Raw genomic sequence first — 25503 nt, 5'->3', positions numbered from 1 at the left:
ATGGGTTATTCTGAGCTTTCATTGAAGCAGATACACTTTTAGCAGTTTAATTTAAACTCCAGTTGGGTAATAGAGCAAGAAGAAAAGCCATAATATTTTTCTTTAGAGCAGAGTCATTTAAAGTGGAAACATGACTAATTACCACATTTGAACTTGTGAAGCCCCTTGTATTTGTTAATAGACTTACTGAGTTAACATCTGTGTGAATGGATGTAAAATCCAAGCTGCAAAAAACCTTTGTGTACTTTTAAGACATAAATAAGATATTTTGTTTACCCTCACAACCAATAAAAATGCATGAAATACCAGTTTCGACTATGTAGCAGTAGTTTGAAAGAAAAGTTTACAATTTTTTTGGTGGCTTTTCTACAGAAGCTTAAAGCAATTCAAATAGTATCTTTTAAAAAAAATCTGTTTTACAGAAATATGAAAATTCTGTGATAAGAGTGAGATTCCATTATGCAGCAGGGAAATCAACGATGGATGCCTGATTACAGTAATACCTAGTATTACCATTGGTAGTAGTGCTGGCTGTTGCTTAGCAGAAGTATGTCTGAGAAGAAAATGTGAAGAACTGTCTTTATTTTGCAGTTGTACTGTAAGGCACTACAGAGAAGGAAACAAACATAAAGATGTTGAAATAAAGAAAGCAGGACTGTACCCTCAGCAGCTTCAAGGCACATTGTCAGCATTGCAATTTTTTAAAATAATAGAACACATTTCTTCAGTTCCTTTTTTTTGTTACTCATCTTCAATTTGTTTCAAATTCTGAGTCACTTTCATAAATCTGTTTTTAATGAGTTTCATCCAGTCACTGAGTTTCAGAACAAATACATTCATTGATTTTTCAGTTGTAAAAATTCTCACCAATCACATCTAATGTAACTCAGGCAGTCTCTCTTTCTTTTTTTTTCCCCCTAGAATTTAATAATTAATATTTCAAAGCACAATCTTTGGCTTTAGAGGTATATAATGTTAAAATAAAGGAGTAACAGATGGCTGGGGAAATGGGACAACACCTGAAACGGGTATTTTCATCTCTGATCTCCATCATGGAGATGCTGAGCCTTTCTTGGTGAAGACTATGATGCTGTTCCGCCAGTCAGGTAGACTGCTCCAGGTTGGAACTAGTATGGTCCTGCCCAGGAATTGTCTGCACATCAGTCTTTTCTTGAGCAGTAACTTGCTTTTTTTGCTACATCAGCATATAAGCATCAGTAATGTGACAAGGTGAGAATCCTTGAATAAGTACCCTGGTGCCCATGCAGCCAGGAGTGCCAGCGAAAACAAGGCTCCGGTCCAGGGCAGGCAGAAGTGGCTGGGGAGCAGGGCGGGTGCTGGAAGCATTTCTTAAAGCAGTGATGCTGCTTTATGCCTGTATGAGGTAGGTACGAAACTACCAATATTCCTTTCTTTAGTAAAGTTGGACAGGTTGAGGTTGCTTAGGTTGTTCTCTGCCCATCGAGTACAGACAGCCTGCGTCGTAGGAGGATTCTTGCTGCAATGAAACTGGAGACTTCAGTTGTTGTAGGTTTGTCCTCCAGTTCGGAGGGATGTTTTTACTCAGACTAGTGAAGAAACTAATTTTCCAAAGAAACTTTCAATGAGAAGACTCTAGCTGGAGCGTGTTGTGACCTCTTCACATTTTCTTTCCCTCTCTCCTGGCCATTTGCCTAAGACACGGTTTAGTCCCGTTTTATCATTCTGCACTAAATTTCTGAAGGACGTATTTGCAAATTCATCATGACAGCTTTAAAGAAAAGTTCCTGCCACACTGAAAATTCATGTTGCATCCAGGTATTGACGGAGGTTTTATTTCTTATATAGTAGTTTTTTGATGTGGGATGCACTGTTTCAAACTTTGGAGCCTGAAATTAGTTCTACATTTATTATACCACTTCAACATGTAGAATTCATCTGTTTGTATGCCAGTTGGAATCTACTGGCATTTGTTATTTTCCATCCACTTCTGTAATAGTTTCACATTGTTTGCAGAGAGAACATGCAGTTTTATATAAATCACTTGCTTTCATACAGTTTTACTGCATTATTTTACTCAATTTGTGAAGGGTTTAAGCACCCTGCAGTGTACAGCATTAAAAGGCATAAAATGATTGAAGATAAAAACTATTTTTGGTTGAAATAATGGAATATTCACAACCAGAAATATAAAGCAGCATTTAAGAAGTGTGGGTGAGATGTAATGAATGAGCTGCGTTACATACAAGGGCATTGTGCAGGCTATTGATTATAAGGACTTAAATCCAAATCTTGCAAGAGAAAAAGTGGCTTTTTTTAGTCTTGCTCGAAACTGGCTATGGAAGAATCTTTCTTACTGAACTGAGGCCTAAGGAAAAACATTGCCAAGCACTGGTGTCTGTCCATTAGAACTTAGACATTCAAAGGGCATGTTGAATGTCTGAATTGGGAGACTTGGGAAGTAAGAGGTGCATAAACAGAGACTGTAAGACTGGGGAAACAGTTCAAGTGAGGTGACTTGCCCATGACTTTTGGACTGTGTAATCTGTTCAATAAACCTCGAGGTTTTGCCATCTGTTCTCAGTTTTCACTGTCTCCCATCATCATCGTATGGGCTTCATAGCACAACAAAGATATCTTCTCCTGTTGAAGTGCTTTAATTTTGGTGTTCATGTCTTTTCTCTACATGAGCTCACGTAAACTACTCAGTAGTGCTGTCTGCCTGTGTTCCTTTGCCACGATTGCATGTATTTTCTCGCATTCATGATAGTGCACTTGCATGCGTGGATGCATGGTTTTGTTCTCGTACCAGTGTGGTTTGGAAACGTGGGACCAGATTGCAACCAACTGCTGTGCTGTGCTGCCCGGTAGAAGGCAGATCCATGTTTCATGCATTATGTATCTGGTGACTAACTGCTCCCAGATGTCGTTTTGGGGCTGGATGCCAGACTGGGTGTCTGTTTTCTGTTGGTTGGGTTTGCTCCCCCCTGCCCAACTCACTGGGGTGCTAGGAGAGTGCTACTGTTAAGCAGAGAGTCTAATGACATTTGCATTTCTGACCTATACTTTCTTCTTCGTGGGAAAAAATAAAACACATCTACTTTAACTTATCCAGATACCTAGCAGAGTGGTTTATACTATGTCTCTAGCAATAACTTATCTTTTAGAATGCATAGATCCACTAGTACTTTTATATCCACTAGTACTTTTATTAGTTTTGCAGTACAGCTTCGCAGGTATCTGTAAGTGCATTGTGGAGATTTTCTAAAAGACTAATTTCTAATGATGTTAAATGCATATTTTAAAAAGGCTAAACTGCTTTGTTCCACTGTATGTAAGAAGGGGGATAGTTAGTGAGGGAAAATACTTATTATTTATGTCAGAAAAACTTTTAAGTTCAAAAGAAAGTGGTTTCAGCGGTTCCTTTTCAAGAAACATTCATACAGGTTTTATTTTTTTAACACACATGAAAATAGAGAGATTTCTTATTTTGCCTATTAGTAATCTGTGCTTATAAAAACTGTCAGCTGAAAGCTCAAACTTTGGATGTTGTTTTCTTTATCAAGTTATAGATTTGATGTGCAGTTATGGAATGCTTTCATTTTCTCAGTTGCCTTTATGATCTCTTCTAAAATGCTAACATGTCGTACAGTAAAACCTTGAATAAAAATAGTCTGAAAAGACAGTAATGACAGAAATTAATTTGATTCACTTTTAGACTGTAGACCCTTTGTGCATGTTTCATGGTGAGTAGGAATGAGTTGCAATCTCTTCTTTTTGTATTTTTTTGGGTTTGAGTCATGGTTTACTGAATTCCAGTTCCCTGTTTCTGCTTGAAAGTTCTGGGCCTGTTGTAAGCAATATTCTCTGATGAATGTCAGCTAGCATATCACTGACATTCATGCCTCATTTTTTACTTCTGCTAATATATTGCTTTGAGTAAATACATGGGATAGGAAATAGTGTTTACCTTTCCATATCATGAGAATACTACTCATTCTATCTGACACAAACTAAGAAACACTGTTTATATTGCTGCTTCAGTGAGCCAGGAAAAATTGCACAAATATGTCATGACCATACAGTGGAAAATCCTTCTACACTGTTTTCACGAAGTTCTATATATGACAAGACTTAGCAACTTCATAACAAGAATAGCTGTTATTCTTTCCAAGAACTCAAACGTAGGCTAAATTTTGGGGAGCATTTTGAGCTAAAGATCAAATTCTAGGAATGTTGTCTATACTTGAAAAATGTTTTGAAATCTTTGTCAGCTATCTAGACAAACTGAAGAAATCTTCTCAGTTCTTTGAATTAATCATGCAAGATGGATTGAGTTTTATCATTCATCTAGGTTTTTATTGCATGGTTGTGTTATCTAGTATAAATCTAGGCGACTGTGGTGGTCTTGTAGGTCTATTTTTGTGCTACATGAACTTTCATGTTCTGTGTATTGAGCTAGCTTGGGGAACTGGTCCAGCTAAAAATCTAACCTTGCCAAAAAAAATTGACCGCGTAAATGTTGAGACATAGAAGCAAGCAGAGAGGGCCACTGGTTTTGACAGCAATGTGCCATATGTCAAATTAAAGTGGTCACTTAACCATGACTTAAGAAATCATCACTATGTCAGCTCTGCGTGCTGATGCAGTGTTTCCCTGGGAGTGCAAATGTTTGAGCTGGCAAAGCACTGGGAACCAAGATCTGGACACTAAGAAGGGCGTTCCATGGAGACCTAGTGCTGAATTAATAGACTGATGCATACAATTAGTTCAGTTTTCCTGAATTCATGCTCAAAATGTACCTTTAACTTTAAAAGTTACAGTGACTATACAGTGACACATTCCACTGCCTGTTGCCATATGGCTTCCTTGCTGCAAATCTCCCATCACAACTACTGCTTTGTTTTGAAAAAAAATTTTTTCTTTAACTGTTTTACTGCAAATGTAAATTATTTGTTCATAATTAAATTACATGTTTGCATGGCTTCCTATTTTGTTATGTATGTAGCACCTACTTCTGAACTCACAGGTATTTCCCATAAATACCACGTTTTCTATTTGGAATGAATGACTTACGTCATTCACTCAACCATGTAATTCTGGTAACTACCAAACCTAAGAAATTAATCTGCTTGTTCTGAGTAAATAATTTACCCTTCAAACACACGGTGGGGAAAAAAAATCTTCAACCTGTTGGCTGAGGCTGAATTTTCTTAATTCTGTAACTGGTTTCTCCATGTGTTTGTTGTCTTATGTGTTGTCTTACATTGGCAACTGTACTTGGACCAATGCGGAGTTTTATATTTTTGTGTATGTTGTTTTTCTTCCTGAGAACTTGCAGTTACTTTGGGAAGAAATTGTGTTTTCAGTGACCGATGACCGATAAGTGGAGGAAAGTGATACTGAAGTTTCTAGCAGATGGCCCTTTAATAAGATGTATATAATTGGGTAAGACTTGCAACAAATATTGGGCATCTGTTGGGCATCAGAAAAATAATGAAGAGAAACAGCAACAGGAAAAAAATTTATAAAACCTCTTCAATTTCTTGATATGATACTACTGCTGAAACAGAATGGGTGGGTAATATTAAAAACCCCAGGCTGAACCCTTGGAGAAAAGTGTCTGAAGTGATTATCAGTTGGTTTTATTAGCATCCCTTGTGTCCAAAAGGAGCTGAACTTTCTCTTTTTCCTCTGTATCCTTGGAAAATTTCGGCCGTATCTTTTGAACTTTTTTTTTTTGAAAATGCTTTTTGCTATCCAAGCCACACTTTTGGTAGGCTGAGAGAGGCAGAGAATAATTCTTGTCATTAAAAAAAAAAAGAAATGTGTATTTTGTTGGAATGAAACTTGTGGAGACCTCAGGGCTGGAATGGCTGTTTGACAGTGAAGTTGTAGTCGTCCAGCATCCCTGGAGAGAAAAACAGGTGACAAAGCTTCGTTACCGCAGACCAGCACGAGCTGCTGTTGTGTGACACTGCCTTCCGACACACAACTCATCCCCTGCTTTTGCCTTTTGCATCTGCTAGTGGGTCACTGTGAGGGTATATATGAAGTGATCTGGTAATCCTCTGTCATCTGGAAGTCTTTAAAATATAACAACTATAAACTGTAGGATTTTGTATTCAGAAATTTCGAAGCACAGTATGGATCTGCGCTGAAGGCCGTGTGACGGTCGCTGTCTCCTGCTGCTGCCCATCTTGGGTCGCTGTAATCGGTGCCAGTTGTTGGTGGTCGTGTTATCTTTAATAGGTTCTTCCCCTTCGTTAGTTGATTAGACCAGTGTTTTCATATAAGTTATAAATTAACAGGACTGAAATATTTATGTATTCATACCTCTTTTGTGTTCAGGAAAACAAAGCTACCAAATTAGAGATAATGTAGAATAAATTACCAGATCTGAGTCTTAATAGTAATTGCAATCCAGCTCCAAATGGGAATGCCTGTATATCTTCTAACTAAAGATACTACACATTGCACGGCAAATACAGTAATACAGGGAATACTGACAGTTTCATCATACCCAAATGATTTGGTCTGGCATCAGCAGGAGACTAAATAATGGCTTTCAAGGGTTATTTGTGCCTTTGGGGCACAAAATTAATATCTTTCATTTTTAATGCAGTCATTTTAGCACTGAACATACCATAGTACAGGCTACAGAATTGATTAATTGTGCAAACAGAAATGAGCTAATCATTGCCATTTAAAGCGTATTTAGATAGCAAGTTTAACTCTTGCAGAGATAATAATTATCAGTAAGCAATACAAGGTGAGTTTTTTGTGAAAAGATTTAAGAAGTTCTATAATTATCTTTTGATTTAGGCCTGCCCCCGTGCTGAAGGAAACTAGAAAGAGCAAATGAAACGACTGAAGAGAAGGAAGTGTGTCTGGGCTGGTGTTTCTGCGGATTAGTATCATGATTTTCTCCACACTTAAATTTATATACCTGTGTACCAGGCATAAACATTAAATGGCACATAAATGCTGTTCTAATATTTGCTTTGTGGGATTAGATCTTTCATCCTTTAAAATGAAGTGCTCTCCTTTTAAAAATAAATAAAGCAAATTTAGCAATCTGTTCTAGTCGAAGGTGTCCCTGCCCCTGGCAGGGCGTGGGAATGAGATGATCCATAAGGTCCCTGCCAACCCAAACCATCCCCTGCTTCTATGATAAATGCACAATTTTGCTGTATTTTGCTGTAATACATCTGAAGGCCCATTGTGCTGGAATCACGGTTGTGTGGAAGTTAACATCAAAGCATTCTATCATCTTTTTAGTGACTTTTCCAAAGTAAGTAAAGGCAGAATTATGTGATTATCCTTGCTGCATTAGCAAGTGTGAAAGTAATTCTCTTACCAGGATTGTGTCCAAACAGGTGGCACAGGAGGTTCATTTCTTGTAGTTTAGAACTTGGGATATGGCTCTGCTGGTGTTTCAGACAGCTTGTTCAATGTCGTCCTGGCCTCACTTCTTTCCATCCTGAAAAAAAAGAAATACTGTCTTTTGGCAATAATGTAATTAGTGTATGGATTGTGTTTAATGGCAAGTAAGGTTCATTAATTTTGCTAGTATGTTATAAAGTTTCTCACACAACTGAAAGCCTAGACTTAAATTCAAAATATACTGAAATACTTAATGTTCAGCTCTTGGCATTCTGATCTGACATTTCACTTGTTATATTTGTGTCCATATAAATCATACTCCAAGAAGGAAATATTTTGGTTTACAGCCACCAGTAGCTTGATATCATCAAATTATGAAGTGCCGCGAAAAACAGGCTGTAACTTTAGTACTAAAATATTCTGAAATATTTCTAAAAACCTCACAGTAAAACCTTACATCTGTACTAGCGTGCTTCCTGTGTTTCATCATTTTTCCATGCTTCGAGCTGTGAACGGATTCGGACATTACCATGAAGCATGGCGCAGGCTGTGTTAAATTGACTGTGTGGGTGATTTAACGTGAGATGAAAGATTAAATAATCACAGAAGTTTTTCAGACATTTGTCTTGAGTGCATTAGGCTTCTCATGGCTGAACAGTGAAGCTTTTGGCCTGGCTGGCAGCGAGGAGCAGCGCTGCCCACGGCAGTTTGCAGGGCTGGCGCTCTGTCAAGCCGGTCCTGGGCTCGAGGGGCAGGGGCAGAGCTGGAAGAATGTGGTATGTGATGGCGACTGGGCTTGTGAAAGCAAACCATGGTGATGGCTTGTAATTTTAGAGAAGGTTTACTCATAGAGGACCTCATTCTTTTTTCATGCTAGAAGATGTGACTGGATTCGGTGAGACGGTGTCTTTTAGCACTGGTAGAGGCATTTACCATGATTTTCTCTGCTTGCTGTTGGCGTCCAGGATTCCAGCTGTATCGCAAAACAAGATAAAATCCAACGGCTGCATTCTGGAGATCAGTTTCATCTCGTACCCCATCATTTCATACAGTCTTAAAATACATACAGCCTGTGCTGCTTGGTAGTGCTGGCTTTCATGGCCCTTCATTTTTGCGTTGGGTAATGCATCGAACTGAAGGCAGCTACTTTGTTGGAGACATCCCGTTTCTGCAATTAGGGTCACTGCTAACTTAGTTGAAAAATCTGAAGAACTAGTGTTCGGTGTTCACAAGAAACATTTGTGGGCTTTCATATTGTGTTAGTTCTTTAATTGAAAGAGCAGTGCTGTCCTTTGCTGCTGTGCTTGTACACAGCTACAAAGCAGATTAGAGCGGGCACCCAGAGTGTCTTTGCTGCTGGCGTACAACATGTTAAGATCATCAGATTTTTAAACTAAAGTGAATTCAAACTACAGAAGTGGTATAAAAAGTCTGTGATTGTGGGTCATCTTTTTTTGCTGTTACAAGCTCTTGAAATAGCCATTCCAGCACCAGTTTTGATAGATGACTTCTGGGTTATTACTCATTTATAAAATGGGACACCTCAGAGGAGAGAGATTAATAGCTCGGTGAAATTTTAGCAAGGACTTTCCATAGAAGCGGTGATCTCTATCTTTTAAAAAGTACTTAATTATCAAGTAGATTGAAACAGTATTGAATGCGTTATATTGCATTAAATACTTTAATATTTTGAAACTCTTCCTCGAATTTGCAAATGTTGTGCCACAGTTTTAAGGGAAAAAAACCATATCACCTATCTTCTTTTCCCTGTAATGGAAGGCAGAAATGAGAAATCTGGTATAGTATGTGTCTGAATATAGTATTCAGACTAATCTGAATATATTATGTGAGGTATTTTACTAAATCCAAACAGGTTTAAAAATATGTTACGTATATAGCTGCAGGTATGTATTTATTATTTTACCCCACTGTACTACCAGGTTTGCCGAAGTTGTTTTGGTAAACGATAATGTATATGTATTCTTTGCCAGACATGCAGACTGTATTTGCACATTGTTGTAGGTCTTGCAAAGCCAGCTTACGGGCGACATCCATCTGTTTTATACTTAGTGTAAAGGAGTTAATGACCTGAGTAGTTAAGACTATCCAGACGATCTGTATAATCCTTTCACACAGATAAGAGATTGTTGCAGTTAACCTTTACTTTCCCTTAAATTTTTAAAAATATCTAGTGGAGATCTCATTTCCCCCCCCACACACTTTTTTAGCCTGATTGAACAAGAAAACCTCTGCAGCAAGGTCAGATGTATGAACTTGAGGATGTGCAAACCGGTTATTGACAGGTGGACTTGGAGCTTAGAAGAAAGGATCAGCCCCTAATTTATCAATATAGGTTTCAGGTAGTCTGTATACTTTGGCTTCAAGGCAGGTTTTTGATGCTGCTCTGAGAAGGTAGTTTGAGGTTTGCAGAAACTGCAACGAAAATAAAGATAACCCATGAATCAAGCAATGCGTAGCAGTACGGAGATTAGTGCTGTAAAGGTGCTGTGTGACCTCATGGTGTTACAAAAGAAGCCTAAGAAGCTTAGTAACAGGTTAAGGTGATGGGGAGAGACGGTTGTTTTTCTTACACACTCTGGTCCAGGATGACATAGTTAATATCTCGCTGGGCTATAGGCTGTTTTAGTGAGAAAGTTTCTGTAAATGCCAAGTGGAAAGACTGCATATAACAGCTGTAAGTGTTAGCCTGGTTACTCTGTTGAGATAGCACTCTCTGCTAGATGGGGTGAAACATTGGCAGAAAAACTAGCTGATGTGTTATAAATTATAGATGTTGAAGAAGTTAAGGGTGATGTAATTTTTAAAAATTCCCTGTAGAGTCCGTATGCTGATAACATTCAAAAGTAGCACTTCTACTGCCTTGTGTTTGGTTTATAATTTGCCGCCTTGTTTGTATTTAATGTAAAAGGGATTTTCATTATTTTTTTACAAGTTGTAATATATTCACAAAAGGAGAAAGACAAGTATTTCTAAATCCTATTTCTTAATTGTTACTCTTCTTGCTTTGGAAGTACTCCCTGTTCCTGAGTTTAAACTCTTGCTAGTAAATTTATTTAAACAGTACTGCTTATTTAAATAACGAGTGTAGTTGGTATTTAAATGATTTGTTTATTTTGAGGTAGTACCCTTTTTCCATTTAATGTAATTCCTGTATTTAATCTTAGAATGAACGAACGCATGCCATGTGACAGATTCATTCATTGCTTGGTCTTGTGCAGAGAACACAAGTCAGCCGGTAATATGGGCCCCTTGGGGAAATTCTGTGGCCTCACTGAAAATGCAAAGCATGTGAAAAAGCAACATAAAAATTATGCAGTGCTCCAAGCTACTGTAGAGGCCCTTAAACTTCTCTAGTATACTCCAAGAGTAATGCAGAGTGGTTTTGTGCTATTATACTTCTCTTGTAACTCATTACTCTAATTCAGAATAAATTCTTGTTCAAAACCCAACAACAAAACCCAAAAGCAAAAACCCAACAACAAATATCAAGTGTATGCAGAGTAATTTTCCTATTGCTGCCAACCAGGCCTCTTCTGCCATTTCCTTTGGGACAATCAATGCTTGAAACCTAGAAGGAAATTATGTAGGCAAGAATATGTATACCTGTTGTTGTTGGGCAACTAATTATGTCATAACAGCGAAGCCACGGTTTTAAAGTTGTTTAGGTGGGAAGATAATACATGGTTTTTACAGTGGTTAAGATTTTATAAATTTATCATTTGAGTTGGGAGTATAGTCTTGACCATTACAAAAGAAAGTCAGATAACTTGGAAAAACCTCACTGATTCCTGTATAGACAATACCTGGCAGATCAGTTGGACTCTCTTAGAAATGTATTTTCTCCCCCCTTCAGGTATGCAGCTTAATTTGTTTTACTGAATAAATAAATACTGTGGTGTAGTAGAGTTACCTAGTTCTATTGGAAAGGCTCGTATAACCTGTTGTTTTTCTTCCAAAAGTGGGAGGGTAGAAGTATTTTTTAAATACCTGCAAGACTTTTTGAAGCGTTCCAAATTGTAAAGTATATGACTTTTGTTTTGATATTTTTGCCCTTAGTTCTTTGTAACGCTTGTGGCTGTAGAGCTCTTCGGACGTATGTGTGGGAGACTGGGGCTCAACAATGGCTTTTCTCCTTTATAGATCATCTAATGAAGAAGATTGCTTCTGTTATTTATTATTTGTAATATTTCATTTCTGTCTCACCAGTCTGTGTCATATATGGAAGCTAATAGTATTTTTTCTATCAGTAATAGTATTTTTTAGCAGATAACTCTTACCCAGCAGTATATCATGATAACCTTCGAACATCACATAATTTAGAAAACAGTTTGAAATTTACGGCAGTGCCTTGTAACTCTAAGTGATTGACGACAATATATATATTATTAATAACAAGTTTTTCTCAGTGCTGTGCACTAACAGAGGAGTGTTGGATAGAATGAATTGCCCTCCATTATGTATCATAAATCCCACAAATGATGTAGTGCATCTTCTGCTTGTTTGCTCTGAGAATGTGTTGAGTGCTCCTTACCACATTCTTCCTTGTTTGCATGATAGCCGTTTAGCATTTTCTGGTCTCCGCAGCGTTGCGGCGAGGATGGAGCGGGAGGGATCAGCCTGGTAGATGCAGCGTGCCAGTGGAGAACTGACAGTTAGTCTGTTTTTGCAACACAAGGCCTGTTTTGTTCTCTCCCTTCCTCCCTGTGCCCTCCCCGCACCCCCTCCCTGCGCTTCTGGGAGAGTATTTATCCCCAGCACATCCAGAGCTGGAAAGGATGGAAGCTCACAACCGTATTATAGATATCACAGATCAAAATCGCGCTGTCAAAACATGAAAATATCTCAATAATTTTCTTTTTAATTTTAATTGTCAGCCTTGAGATACCACTTGCTCTCGAGCTGCTATGCAATAACATGTGCCAGCTCGCTTTTACTTATCCTCTTGTTAAACTGTAAAGCAACAAATTTCCTGGCAGTCTCTGCAAAGTAGTGTAATATAACTTTCATTACACGAAGGTGGTGAACATAATGTGACTTCTTAACAGCTGCAACAAGCGATGTGAAGCTATTAACATCTTTTCAAAACAAGTAGCAAGTGAGAGGTTATTTTTCATCTCTATTCCTTAAAAAAATGCCATGTTATTTTCAAAAAATAACATTTTGTTTGCACGTATCTGAACTAAGTAAATTTTTACATGGATTCTCTAGCTTTGGATTGCTTTGAAATTAAGGAAACTTTTAAAACTAATGCTAAAATACACTCAGATGACTGGATTTCAAAATGAAAATTTGAATGTTAAATTTTATTTATGGAAGTGATGGCTGCTAACAAGGGATTTTAGTTCACCCTTATCCTTTTCTCTTTAGATTTATGATTCCGTGAGAGTTGCCTATTCCGTTGTTTATTTTTATATTAATCTATTTGGTTCTCATTTGAGTGTTCTCAAAAGGTGAGACAGGTCAGATGCTTTTGAACTGTTTGCTAAGGAACCAAGTTCTTTGGAGAAGGGTAACCCGTTGCACATACAAATGGGAACCAAAGGAAAAAGAATTGAGACTGTTGGTGTTGAGGTGCACACAACAGTAAGTCTGTCAGTAGACTGAACAGAAAGGTCTTTAAAAGTTCGGTAGTCAACATTGGTAACTGAAGCCTTAAAAAGTGACTTCTTTTGAACTGTAGCTTAAAGTCCAAAAGAGCAAATGCTGTCTGATTTACTTACTTTGGCAGCTGAATTGGAATTCTCATTGTAGCATGATTAGCATTGTTTTCACAGAAGTTAGTAGCTAAAGTTCATAGCCATAGGGCGAGGTGGTAGCAAAGAATGGCGCGGATTTTCCTGCAGATCTATCTTGACACGATATATCATATTAAAAACAAAGTCAACGTTGTCTCTAGTTGAATGAATTCCTTAACACGCTACGAGAGGCTGTCAACACAGAGATAGGGTGTGACTATGGTATTTCATGAATATTGCCCAAAATCGATGCCCAAATATGCAGAGTTTTTCTAACATACACTCTTGCTGAATAAAGGCAGACTTGGAGTAGCCAGTCTAAGATCCTGATTTGAAAGGCAGCCATTGGAAAAGCAGCTCAGTTCCACAAACTTGCAGAAATATTTCTCAGAGCTGTTGCATAGATTATTATGTTGTATTTTGCAACTGGATGATCACTGCATGCAAAAGTAATTAGTTAACTTTTTTGTTTCCTGAAGGATGTAACAGCAGTATTTTTTACATGTGGTTTACTCCTGCAAACATAAATTAGGCTATTGTCTTCAGGAGTGGAAGGCTTGGAACCAAAAATACCATTTGGAACTGAAACATTTTTCAGCTGCAAGTAATATTAATGGTAATTACCGCTTAGTGATCTTTCAGTTGGTAGAAACAAACCATCGAAATTATAATTGTAGGATTCATTGGGATTTAGATTGATTAACAAACTAGACCACCAAGTGGGCAACATGCATTGAGCCAGAACTCTGGCTCATGTGAAGTCGGCAGAACTTCTCTGGAATCAGGGGAGCAAAGCCTGTTTTATTACATTTGCCCAAAGAATAAACATATGCCATGTCAGAAATAGAACAGTTGGAAACAATTGCTGTATGGGACGGTGATGAAAACTAGCTGGACAAAAACATAAGGGTGATTAGACTTCTTTAAAGTCAGATGACTGACTTAAGGATGTAAATGAGGCCAGCCTGGCTTTATGGTTGAATCATTGCTGTGTGCTGCAATGACATGAAGGTGCACTTGATAACATCTTTCTCCGCTCTTTTCATTAGGTGAAATAAATTTATATGTATGTTTTAAATGGCAGAGGGAACTGTTAAAGATGCCTCATGAAATGAGCTGTTTGGAAAAATTGAGATAATTGAATTGGGTTTCCACCTGAGTTGAGGAAATTCAGTGTTTGCAATTGCCGGTCAATTGAAATCTATTTTATTCTTTAGAAGTCTCCTTTGAAATAGTGTGTTTTTATGTATTGGAAGTGCAAAATTTAAAGTGTTCAGGGGAAGCATTATCTGTAAAGAAATTGTGAATTGCTTTTGAATTGTTTCATTGTAATCTCCCAACTCATTGCTTGATGGTATGGTGTTCATTTCAAGATTTTCATAAACTCGAATGTGGACTGTTCTGTTTAGTTGAAATGTGGACCAATTTTGCAATATCTGAACTAAGATTAACATGAAGAAAGAACCTGTAGGGAGGGTGAAAAGCTAAAATACCTGCTTCTCAAAGTAACATACTCAGGCAAATTGTTCTTTTTATGGGGTTTGGGGGACGTATGAACTATTCTGTATGACAGCCTACAGCCTCGGTCACATGAAGTAATTAAGTTAAAACCAGCTTTCCTTATCTTGGAAAGAAAAAGTTCTTTCAGATCATTCATAAATTTTAAATGGGAGTCATACTGTAATCAGGAGCTAATTTTCTTTCCCCATTATCTCCTGCCGTTCTGTGATATGAGAACACTTTATTCTCTACAACAGTCCTCACTCCAAGCTTTGGTTTCTCACTGAAGTAATTAACTAGTAAAGGCATTGGATCTTTGTAAACATCTTCACCATGGCGTGCAGGTGAGCAAATCTCATACCCAAGGATGGGTTTCATTCCAATTTAACATTCCTCATTTATGCCTCCTCATTTATGTTCCTGTTGCAGATATGGATTTAGAGTGAGGAAATGTGGCTTCGTAGAATTGTTCATTCCACGCTACATTATAACAGTATGGGCTGTCTTAAACATTACAAATTTATCATTTTGTAGAGACTTCTGATTTTTAAATGTGCGTGCTTATCTCCTCTTTAATTATATTGTTTACTTGATGTCCGCCTTTCTTGTGTGCCATTATTTAACGTTAGGCTCTGCTTTCTTTCATTGACTTACAGGTGAAGTATTCAACTAGAAGTTTTATTTCCTCTTTAATCATATTTGTTACAACAGAAAAAAACAAAAACCCTATGCCATTCTAACTGTTGGTTTCCCTTTTCTTACTAGTTTGCTGTTTTGTGGTTCATAAGAGGTGCCATGAGTTTGTTACCTTCTCCTGTCCTGGGGCTGACAAGGGACCCGACACTGATGTGAGTACACCGACATTTACTAAGTTGCCTTTACACATAGTTAGCTGTTGTTACACCTAACTGTGCGAATGAATTTCAAACAGTATCAAAAGGCTCTTTATGATAGATAATTGTAGTCCGAGTGGTTTTTAACAGTTCTGAAGTGAATATTTATGGACTGTAAGATCTACTTTTGTTAAGAAAAGTAACAAGGAATGTGTGACCAAGAACAATATCCCTCAGAACGTGACAACCCTGAGGTGTTTACCCAAGCATGAAGTCAGCATTTTATTTTTGTTTGCTTTTTGTTGGTTGTATCTGATATTAACGATTCCCAGGAAAGGCTGAGGCTATTTCTGAGCTTTCTTTGTATCCATCTTATCTCAAGGCATGTCTTCAGAGCTGACTCTGGTCCTTGTCCTCTCTGCACACAAGGATCTAGAGCTCTGATTAGATGACAGTTTAAACTTGAGCCAGCTGGCTTATCTGAGATAGGTTTTTGAAACAGTTATATTCATGCTTGAGCTAGTATACCAGACAGGATACACCCATTCTGTCTTGCTCTGTCAATACTTCTGTATACACATAGCATTTTTGGTCAACAACCAGTTTTCGCTTTCAACACATCTGCTTATGTGGTGAGATGCATGTACAAGAATTTTGTGTCACCCTGCTGAATTAATAAACTAATCTGGTTTGTTCACATAAAAACATGTCTTCGAGTTTTATAAATTCCGCTTTAGAGTGAAGTAATTTAACATCTGCTTATGGGAACAATACATTGCAAGAGTTCTTTGTCTGAACGGCTCTGTTTTGTTTCTTATAACATATTCATGCTCTAGATTGTTGGCTATTATCTCCTCTGATGAGATGCACCAGAAGACTTTTCTTCATAGGTTTTAATGAGCTTCTCGTGAATAGTTTTAATATGCTAGCCATGAGATCAATGAACAATATATGGGCAGAAGCCGCAAGGGGTTTTGGAAAATCTGAGATGTTAAAAAGTTTTCGTATTTTTATATTTAAATACAGGGAAATGTCAAAGAACTGAGAAGAATTTTTAAAACCTTTTTTATTTTTTAAACATTTCACATAACCTATATTTAGTTACATAAGAAAAATGCTTGTTAGGAATGTAGTTACCCTGTTCCATTTCTCCTGTTTATCTGATGGAGACAGTCACTTGCGGAGAGCAAGCCAGGTCTTGGGTGACCTCAGTCATACCTGTGACTGGTCTTTCTCCACCAGTTGCAGAGAGAGTTGAGTGGGGCGAGATCTGACTGTCTCGTGGCAGAAACACTGCTGTCCTCAACATCCTTCTCTTCTCTTTCTAACTTCCCCCTGCCCTGTCCCTGCTCACAGAGAGGTGACCCTCTTGTGAGTCTGCTCCTGAGCAGCACCTTTCCCCAGAGATCACCTAGCTTCAATTATATGACTTTCGCAACTGCTTACAATGGAAGAATCTTCACTGTACTCAAAATATCATTGCTAAAATCAACTGAATAATATTAAAAAGACAATCATAACCAAAGCCTTCTTTTCATCTTTCCATCTTTTTCCATATTGTGTTCTGGTAACTCATGAAATGCTCCTTTATTTCATTTGTATCTGTACCTCCAGCCATCTTTTTCTTCCTATTCACTTTTTTGCACTTAGCTCTTCATCTGATCTTTTCATTATCTTTCACCAGCTGCTCCTGCTGCAGTCCTGGTTATGTGTTGCAATTTAAGACCCATGATGCCCCAAAAGACCATTTGCTCCAACAGTGAGATTCAGAGTATCTGAGCTAAAGACCCTGCTGTGTATGGATGCAGTCAACAGGAGTTAAGGACATCCATGGATCAAGTCAGGGTGTAAGATTCAAGAAGTTGGGGTTCAAGCACAGAGCAGCTGCATTGATTACCTGTGCAAAGAACGCAGGTATTGCCAAAGGTTCATTAAGCTTATTGAGTGGGACCAGGGCATAGGAAACGCCAGTGCAGCCGCGATGCATTCCTCGGGAGTTTTGACAGTTATTCAGGGCTGTACACAAAGCATCTCTTTCCACTTAGCGTAGAGCACAGCTTTCTTGAAGGAAGTCACTTAACTGAGCTGAGGTCAATTTTTATGACAGAAGTCAAAGGAAGAGACTTCTGACAATAATGTAGTAGTTAGAGCACTCACTTGGAAGCTAATGCAGAGGCTTACAGGCATTCACAGAGGCTCTGTAATGGAGGAAGGAAGCCAGTCCTCAGCCCGGGTTTTGCTCATAGCGTTCCTTAGTGCATTTTATCAAAGGAGGCTCCGCTACTAAAACAATCATAAAGGCAGGAACAAGAAACCAACATTTTTCCTCATACCCTTTTCTGAAAGTGCTTGAATTCTGAGATTTGAAGGGAAGTGTGGAGGTGGGTTCTGTCTGTATAGTGTAACAGTTAAAGCAGTCTTTTGGAGTTTAGAAGTTGTGGATTTGAAGTGCCTTGGGCTACAGAAGGGCTGAAATCCAGGTCTGCCCCTGTCCAGGTGAGCTATCTCATCACTCTACTATCATGCAGAGCGCAGGTGGCAACACCTACTCTCTCCCCATCTCCTGCTTCTAAAAGAAAGTAGCCATAGCCACTAGTTTTTGTTGTGGTCCAGATGACTTTGGGTATAGTCGACTGGTTTGCATCCCACTGGGTGGCATTCAGGTGATTCTCTGAATTCTGTAATTCTCCGTCAGCCTGGATTGTGTACGTGGGCAGTGCCAGTACCGACACTGCACTGTGCGCACTGCTATGGGACCCGCTTTCCTGGAAACTCTCACCTGACGTTTGTTAGGGAAAGATTCACATATCGGGTGAGTGGCTGTTATCACCAAACGGAGGGAAGGTCGCCGCTACGGGCGTGAGCCAAGGCAGGCGCCGGTGCCAGGCGCATCCCGACGCGTGCGCCCGTAGCTGGCTGAGCAGCAGGCAGGGTGAAGCTGCACTTCACTGATGTCAGCGGCCAAATGCCTGCTAGCGTCAAAGGGCCAGGAACAATTAGACAATGTCTGTTCAATTACTCACCCTCTAAATGTAGTTCATACCTACAAGCAATGCAGTGCTGCTTTGCTTTGGTCGGTCCTAAAACACAAGTAGAATAAAACAATTAAATCTAGTTTTATCTTCGTGCTCGGTTGTGATAGAGGATGTTAATGAAAGTTATTGATGATTGACAGTTTTAGTGGTGGCACTCATGCGTAGGTCTTCTATACCGTTAACAAATGGTTTGGCTCTTGAAAGTGTTCTTGATTGTTATTATTTTTTTGTTTTTTTAAATCATGGGTTATTCAGGGCTTTTCTCCTAAAGTTCATAAATGAGAGCGCACATTTGTGTGTGAGACCATTTAATTTTATCAAGAATCTCTTCATGGTTATGGAGTCTGTTGTGTGGCAGGTTGTTGATAACCTTTAATATTGCTGACTGTATTTAGTGATTTGGTTTTTTGGCTTTGGTGATTAAATAAATCAGCCTAATGCCTTATTTTGGTATTTGGGTTACCAACTGATAATTTTCAGTATTTACACAGAAGCGATATCTCAGAAACACTTTGAAGATTAAAAGAAAATAAATATGTTTTATTAAAATTGTGTTACATTAGTGGGTTGCATTACACAAAGAGGATTGTAGAATTGTAGAATACTTTAATTTATTGAAATGTTTGATTGTGATGTCTACCCTTTTGCAGTTCAGTAACTTATTCCTATCTGAGTTAGTACAAACTTCATTCTGAAATGTAGTGCACTATAAAGCTTGTCATAATATTTAGCAGATTTTTAAATATTAAAAAGTCCTTTTCTAAATTAGTTCATGCAGGTGCACAATTAATTTGCACACTCAAATTCTCCGGGGTCTTTGCATGATGTAGCCTTTCCATTAATTGTAAGAAAAGTAATACTGTCATTAATAAAATCAAATTTTCTAGAGCAATAATTATAAATTATTATTAGAATATTTATTATAGATTTTAATAATTTTAAATTATCATGCACTGTACTCTTATCATAAATGAGGCAATCCTTACAAATATATCATTGGAACAATCATCAGTTAAATTTGTTTTATTTCATGAGGAAACTCTGAAGTCTACAACAGCCAGAAAGGTGCCCCGCAATGGGTGACAGCCAAGGTTGGAATGCAAAGTATTTCAATATACAAAACATTTGCCTCTCAGGAACAAAACTGCCTTTAGCAGCCGAGGGAGGCATTTCTTGCCGGCAGCTCTCGCAGGTGAGTGTTCCTCAGCGTCCCTGCTGAGGCCTGAGGTATCTAGGACATGATGGCAAGGACTTATTTATAGATTTGTCTTGAGGCGAGAGAGTCTGGCATTACGCTGCATGCCTCCAGGGACACGGAGGGTTTCTGAGCGCTGGGGTTTGTTAGTCCAAAGAGGAGAAACCCCGTAATTTTTAGAAACTTCACTCTGACTTCCATGAGTGCTAAATGTGTATCTGTGGCTGAAGGGCGAGGTCGAAGCGTATCTTGAAAATAACGCTGTTTTTCAAGAGAGAACTGAACTACTTTAAAAACACATTGCATGCAGAGAGATTTCTGTCATGTCGCGATTTTCAAAGCTCTCCCTAACACTTTTTGGCTGCAGCAATCCCCTGCAGAGAGGGGGAGCTCCACTGACAGGTTCAGTAATTGCTCTAAACATATTTCATGGTTGCAACAAGAGTTATTTTTTAATTTCTGGGTATTTAAATACAGTCATTCGATAAACAACAGGGATTTCAGAATGTGCTGTCCACAGACCGTTTCTTATTTCTTAGCCTTTCTGACGTGCCATACAGAGAAGTATTTAATAAACTGTCTGTATAAATGTCCTATGGTCTGTATCATGCTAAAAATAGTGGTGTACAAGTATTGTCTCCTCATGGAACATTTTTATTTGCTACAGTATTCTATTGCTGTAAAAGAGGGAATAAATTATTTTTAGCACTTTAAAATTAAATGCCTTAATAAAGGTGAGTGTAACAAATGCTTAAAATCGCCCTCTTTGTGCTTTAATCAGACAAGCTGAAATGTGAGGCTGAAAGGGCTGTGTTTGTGCCAAAAGGAAAATAATACTTGTGAATAAAGTGGTCGCCCTTGACTAGTACTGACATGGTGGCGTCTGGGGAACAATATCCTGTTTCAGCTGAAATAAGAATTCACACAATCAAAAAATTTTATGTTTCCTTAATACTTGGCAGGGTGTGAGCTCTGATGTCTTAGCGAAATACCAACTCGGGAAGTTATTTTGCTGCTATCTAATGGCTCTCTGTAGTTTAAATAGAAATTATTCATCTTCTCTTCATGGCCAGCTCTTTTATGGCGATGCTATTGAGTACGATTTAACAGCTCCTGTATTTCCAGCCTGCTGCTATTATACTCGAAAGTTACATGAAGCATCATCTCCCATTCAGATACTTATTTTTGGAAGATTGCTTGGTGTTCATAAAAACTGTTTTAAATCATTGATGAAATGCTTTAAAACCTCTGTAGATTACTGTAACGACGTAAAAGCGACCTCAGAAAATGACTGCTGCTGTAACTAGCTTTGTTAAGGTGTGTTTAATATTAAGGATTAAGTAGTCAAGTTTCTTCCAGAAAGGATAACTTTACAACTGGGAGTTAAATCTTTGTGCCTTCTGTTACCGGAACGCAGGGACCAGAAAGTTTCAAACTACATGTGGTTTAGTAAAATGTTCCCAGTTCCGTGCCACACAGAATTAATAAAAAAATAAAATTAAAAAAAAAAAAGTAGTTTAAAATAGGTTTTGACTATATTCTTTTTTTTTTTTCTTCAGGAGGAGTTTATAAAATTTAATATAGAGTGCACGAGAACTCAGACATCACCATCTCCAGATCAGCACTATTTTCCTTTCAGGCTGTAGTAATATAGGGTACAAATTTATGAGCAAAATAAATAGAAATTAAAAAGTGAAAGAAATCTAAATGACAGCAAGTGACTGTGCAGTCAAGGGAGATTAAATCTGACTTTGCTGCTCAGAATTGCAGTGAGTTCTTAATATTTAAGCACCTAGAAGAGAATGAGTTGATAAGATACAGATGTGGGCTTATGCAAAATGAAACAGCAAAGCCATCTCATCCTGTTTGGCCGGGTAACTGGCCTCATGGATGCTGAAGATGACATATATGGAAAAGACTTTAAAGTCTATAAGCCTCTTGATATTGAAATTATTTGGGAGCTTTATTATCTTAAGCACATTTGAAAAATCAGTCTAAATTTGAACAACTGGCAGGTTCTGTGGGATGCTGCAGGAGCTGAGTGTTTTCATCGGTGGCTTGGATATTGGAATAATGTATAGCTACGTAATTTGCAGCTGGCAGTAGGGAGGGCTTACAAGAACTCTAGAGGACAATATTTAAGTTCAGATTCTTTTTAATGTATTAATATGCAATTTAATAAAACAAACAAACAAAAAAACCCACACTTAAGAGGGGGAATAAAAATCAATGTGAACTGATAGTGAAGGCACCAGTGCAGAAGAAAATTTAGCTGGTCTTTTAGTGGGTCATAAACTCAGTACTGGCCAACAATGCAGCTCTGATACGAAGGCGATGAATTTCCTGCAGGGACATGTTAGAAATTACTATTCCTTTTTTTTTTTTTTTTTTTAGTGACATGTTTTATGTAGAATTCTGCAGGTCTTCCAGAGAGGAATTTAGGAAAGAACTAAAATGTTAAAGGTCTTTAAAACATGACCTTTGACTATTTTCCATGTCTGTTAATTTGTAACCGGGTATCATCCATCATGCTTTTCATTTTATGGTTTCTATGATTTTAGAGTTGGGAGGAGGAAGATGGACCCTCAAAACTTTGTGCTGGGAGACCAGTGGGAAATTATCTTTCGTAAATGATAATTTACAGTACGACAGCAGTGGGCTTGGGCTTGGCCTCAGGCTTGGAGCAATGCTTGTGTCCCCATTTGCTGCAGTATTGCACTACACAGTTTGGTAGCTGTGGCTGTGATACAAACGATAGGAAGGATCTTCTCCCTTGGGTCACACCTCTGTAGTAAGCAAATTAATATAATTGGGCTGTCCTGGAGGGTTTAGTCATCTTGACCAGACTTCTTTTTTTCTGTTCAGTTCCAGGTAAAGCTGAAATCTTCTCCTCCTGGCCTTTAAATATGCGTTCCGACTGTTTACATGTGGGAGGCTGGTTTCAGAGTGAAAGAAGATAGTTGCTTGACTGGTCGAGGGAATTGAAAAAAAAACAAACTACCCCAAAAACCCAAAACCCAATGAAAAGAAAAGGCCGTAACTGGAAGCATAGTATTAAGACTTACTGTAGAACTGGTTAAAAAGGGATTTTAATCAGAAAGCTTTGCAGTCCTTTTCTGAGGATAATTAAATGTAGCAGCAGGGCAAGTCTGATTTGGTTTTAACCGTTTGGTTGTTTTTACAATGAAAAACAGCTGTTATCTGTGTTAGACACCATGAGGGACCAGAGCAACAAACAAGTATCAATGATAAATATTATAGCCACAAAGGTGGGGGTGGAGTTTATTGCTCATCTGAATTTTCGGTAATAGGCATACTTGTTCTAGAAATATTTTCTTTTTAATTAAATCAAAAATCTTCCTCCTTAATCACAACAGATACACAAAGGCAGGGAGATCTGGCAAGATACAAAGTTTACTGCTTGCCAGGTTAGCAAAATGCTGTCTTAAAGAGAAGCCTGTATCAATTTTTGAAGTGATTCTTGAACAGCTCTGATGCAATAAATGTATTGATCTTTCATTGTGTACCCTAAACAAAGAAAAGATAAAGCCCCCCGTTTTTACAGATTGAGATACCAACACAATGTGTTTGTATGTCTATGTTTTCTAACTAGGAAAATTATTAATCATGATGACTTTGTTTACAATAGGTATTATTAGATGGGGAGAGTAGGTAATATTATAAAACAACTACATGGCAAATGTATTTTTGTTAAAATTATCATATTTTTTAATTATATTCCTACTCCCCTTTCCCAAAAAGCTAGAGCTAGGTTACCACAATTAATAAGATCACAGTCAATGCAGTAAGTACTTTAAAACAAATTTTACAGGACAGCAAGGATGTTTTTATGACAAAAATAAGTATTTTATTTCTTGTGATTGACTTCTGAATATCTGCAGAGTGTCTGAAGTAGTTTATGGAGAAATAAAGGTTTCGTGCTTATGGTTTTGAACTCAAAGTGCTGAAAATAAACTGCAGGGAAAACTTGCTTAGAACTTTTCTAATTTTTTAAAATTGTTTTTAAATGATACTGTGCACAGCTATAACCACTGAAATGTGGCCATTTGAGTGTATTGAGAATGAAGTTTCTATTTCAACAGAATCAGTCCTAAGGTAAGACTCCTTTTATTGGAAGAGAGAAAATAATGAAGGTGAGCTATCAAAAGGGCTCTATATATATTGAGTGTACATATTCTGCTCGTGTTCAGACAGCATCTGAAGCAGGTTCATGTGCATGGTAGGGAGGATGTGCCTCAGTTCCCTCCGTCAAGCGCTGTTAAACTGGCACAGTGTCTTATGTCCCTTGACGTTCCTCTCCCCTTACCGGATACCTCAGAACCCAAGTGCTATTTTGCCACCCGTCTCAATAAATAAAATCCCGCCATATGTCACTCTCTCCACCTTATGTTCATCTCCAGTTGGCAGGCCCTGCTTGTGTTCACAAATTTGCTCCTCACCTGCACGAGGGTGGTTTGCCACTGCTCAGTGCCCGCGCAGCGTGGAGATGCTGATCAAGCAGCTCAGCGCTCCCGCAGAGACGGGCTGTAGCTGCTGCTCGCTGGCTGCGCAGGGCTGTGCCTGGCACTGCTCGCCTAAATCCCTGCGCTGAAGTAGTTGGAAGCAGCTTCACAGGTTACTTGAAAGCAGTTCCTGTACTGGAACGTGTTTGCATTGATCATCTACAGAGAATACATTTGTACCTTCTAGTCCTAAAGTAAAGCGCAGGCTCCCTTTATTGCGACTAAAATGGCTTTTAAGCTGGAGTGAATGATCCTCCAGAGAAACAGAATTAAATTACAAAGGAACAGGTTCATGAACTTTTATAACTACTAATAATTCCCACTCCTTCCCTCCACCCTACAATGCAGTTCCAGAATTGACTGGTCTTGGTTTGTCCATCTGCAGAAGATGCGTGGTAAGATTTTTACTGCGGTATTGACGAGAGCGGTATGAATCCTCTCCTTACATGCGCCCAGCTTATAGGAAACACGGGATGGGCAACTGCCTCCGCGAAGCGCCTGACTCCACAGCCGCCTTTGCTCAGGTCTTCGATTGCAGCCCTGCAGTCTTTCAGTTTGTGGAGCTTGAGCCTGAGACACGGGACATGTAGTTTAACTAGGTTTCTGTGATAGTCTCTGAGCTTTGAAAGGTCGTAGCTTTGAAAGCTTTTTATTTATAAAGCATATAATTTTTATTTTCCTGATCCAGAACAATTCAAATGCTGAATAACTATATCATAAAAAATTAGAATTTATACTTTTATTTTCTAGTCTTTTGCTGTGCAATATACAGTGTAACATAGATGATCCTTGTAAGAGTTAATAGTTAAACAGAGACAGTACTGCTGAGAGAGCATATAAATGATGAATCTAAAATTATCATTGATTTTCATAAGTTAACATTGGAGAGCAATTATTAGGCAGTGATATTCTAGAAGGAGAACTCTCAGCAAAGTTATTCCCAATAGTAAAAAGAAATCTTGTGGATAGGGTTGCAATTTCAGTGGCGGTAACTACAACTGATTAAGCAATCTGCTGGGTGCTAATTTCACCATCAAAACTTCTTCTAATTCCTAAAATTGAAGTTGACATTATTCCAACAGCCCTTATTTTCTATTTGTTAGAGTATATTCAGTTGTGCAATTCAAGCTGAATTTAATGATTTCCTTGTCATCTTATACTTACTCTTTGCCAAAGTTGTGTCAATCTTTAAACTGTGTGTAAATCTGATGAGATGATACTGGGGTTTAGGGGGGAAGGATGCTTCAGACTTACTGATATCTTCCATGAAATATCATGTGTAAAATGTACCGTAGA

At 38.2% G+C, this 25503-nt stretch overlaps 1 protein-coding gene across 2 annotated transcripts in view; it reads left to right on the top strand.

Annotated features, from left to right (window-relative positions):
• The window catches only part of PRKCA (protein kinase C alpha), a 160880-nt gene that overhangs the window by 45256 nt on the left and 90121 nt on the right, over window positions 1–25503 (top strand). For both annotated transcript variants that reach the window (XM_075441308.1, XM_075441309.1), the window contains exon 3: window positions 15387–15469. In XM_075441308.1, the coding sequence (XP_075297423.1) occupies window positions 15387–15469 (83 nt within the window). The remainder of the gene's footprint in view (window positions 1–15386; window positions 15470–25503) is intronic.

The sequence above is a fragment of the Opisthocomus hoazin genome, chromosome 21 (assembly GCF_030867145.1).
Source record: "Opisthocomus hoazin isolate bOpiHoa1 chromosome 21, bOpiHoa1.hap1, whole genome shotgun sequence".
In the NCBI taxonomy this organism is placed as follows: Eukaryota; Metazoa; Chordata; class Aves; order Opisthocomiformes; family Opisthocomidae; genus Opisthocomus; species Opisthocomus hoazin.
The sequence above is the reverse complement of the archived record's forward strand: the minus strand, read 5'-3'. Positions and strand labels throughout refer to the sequence as shown.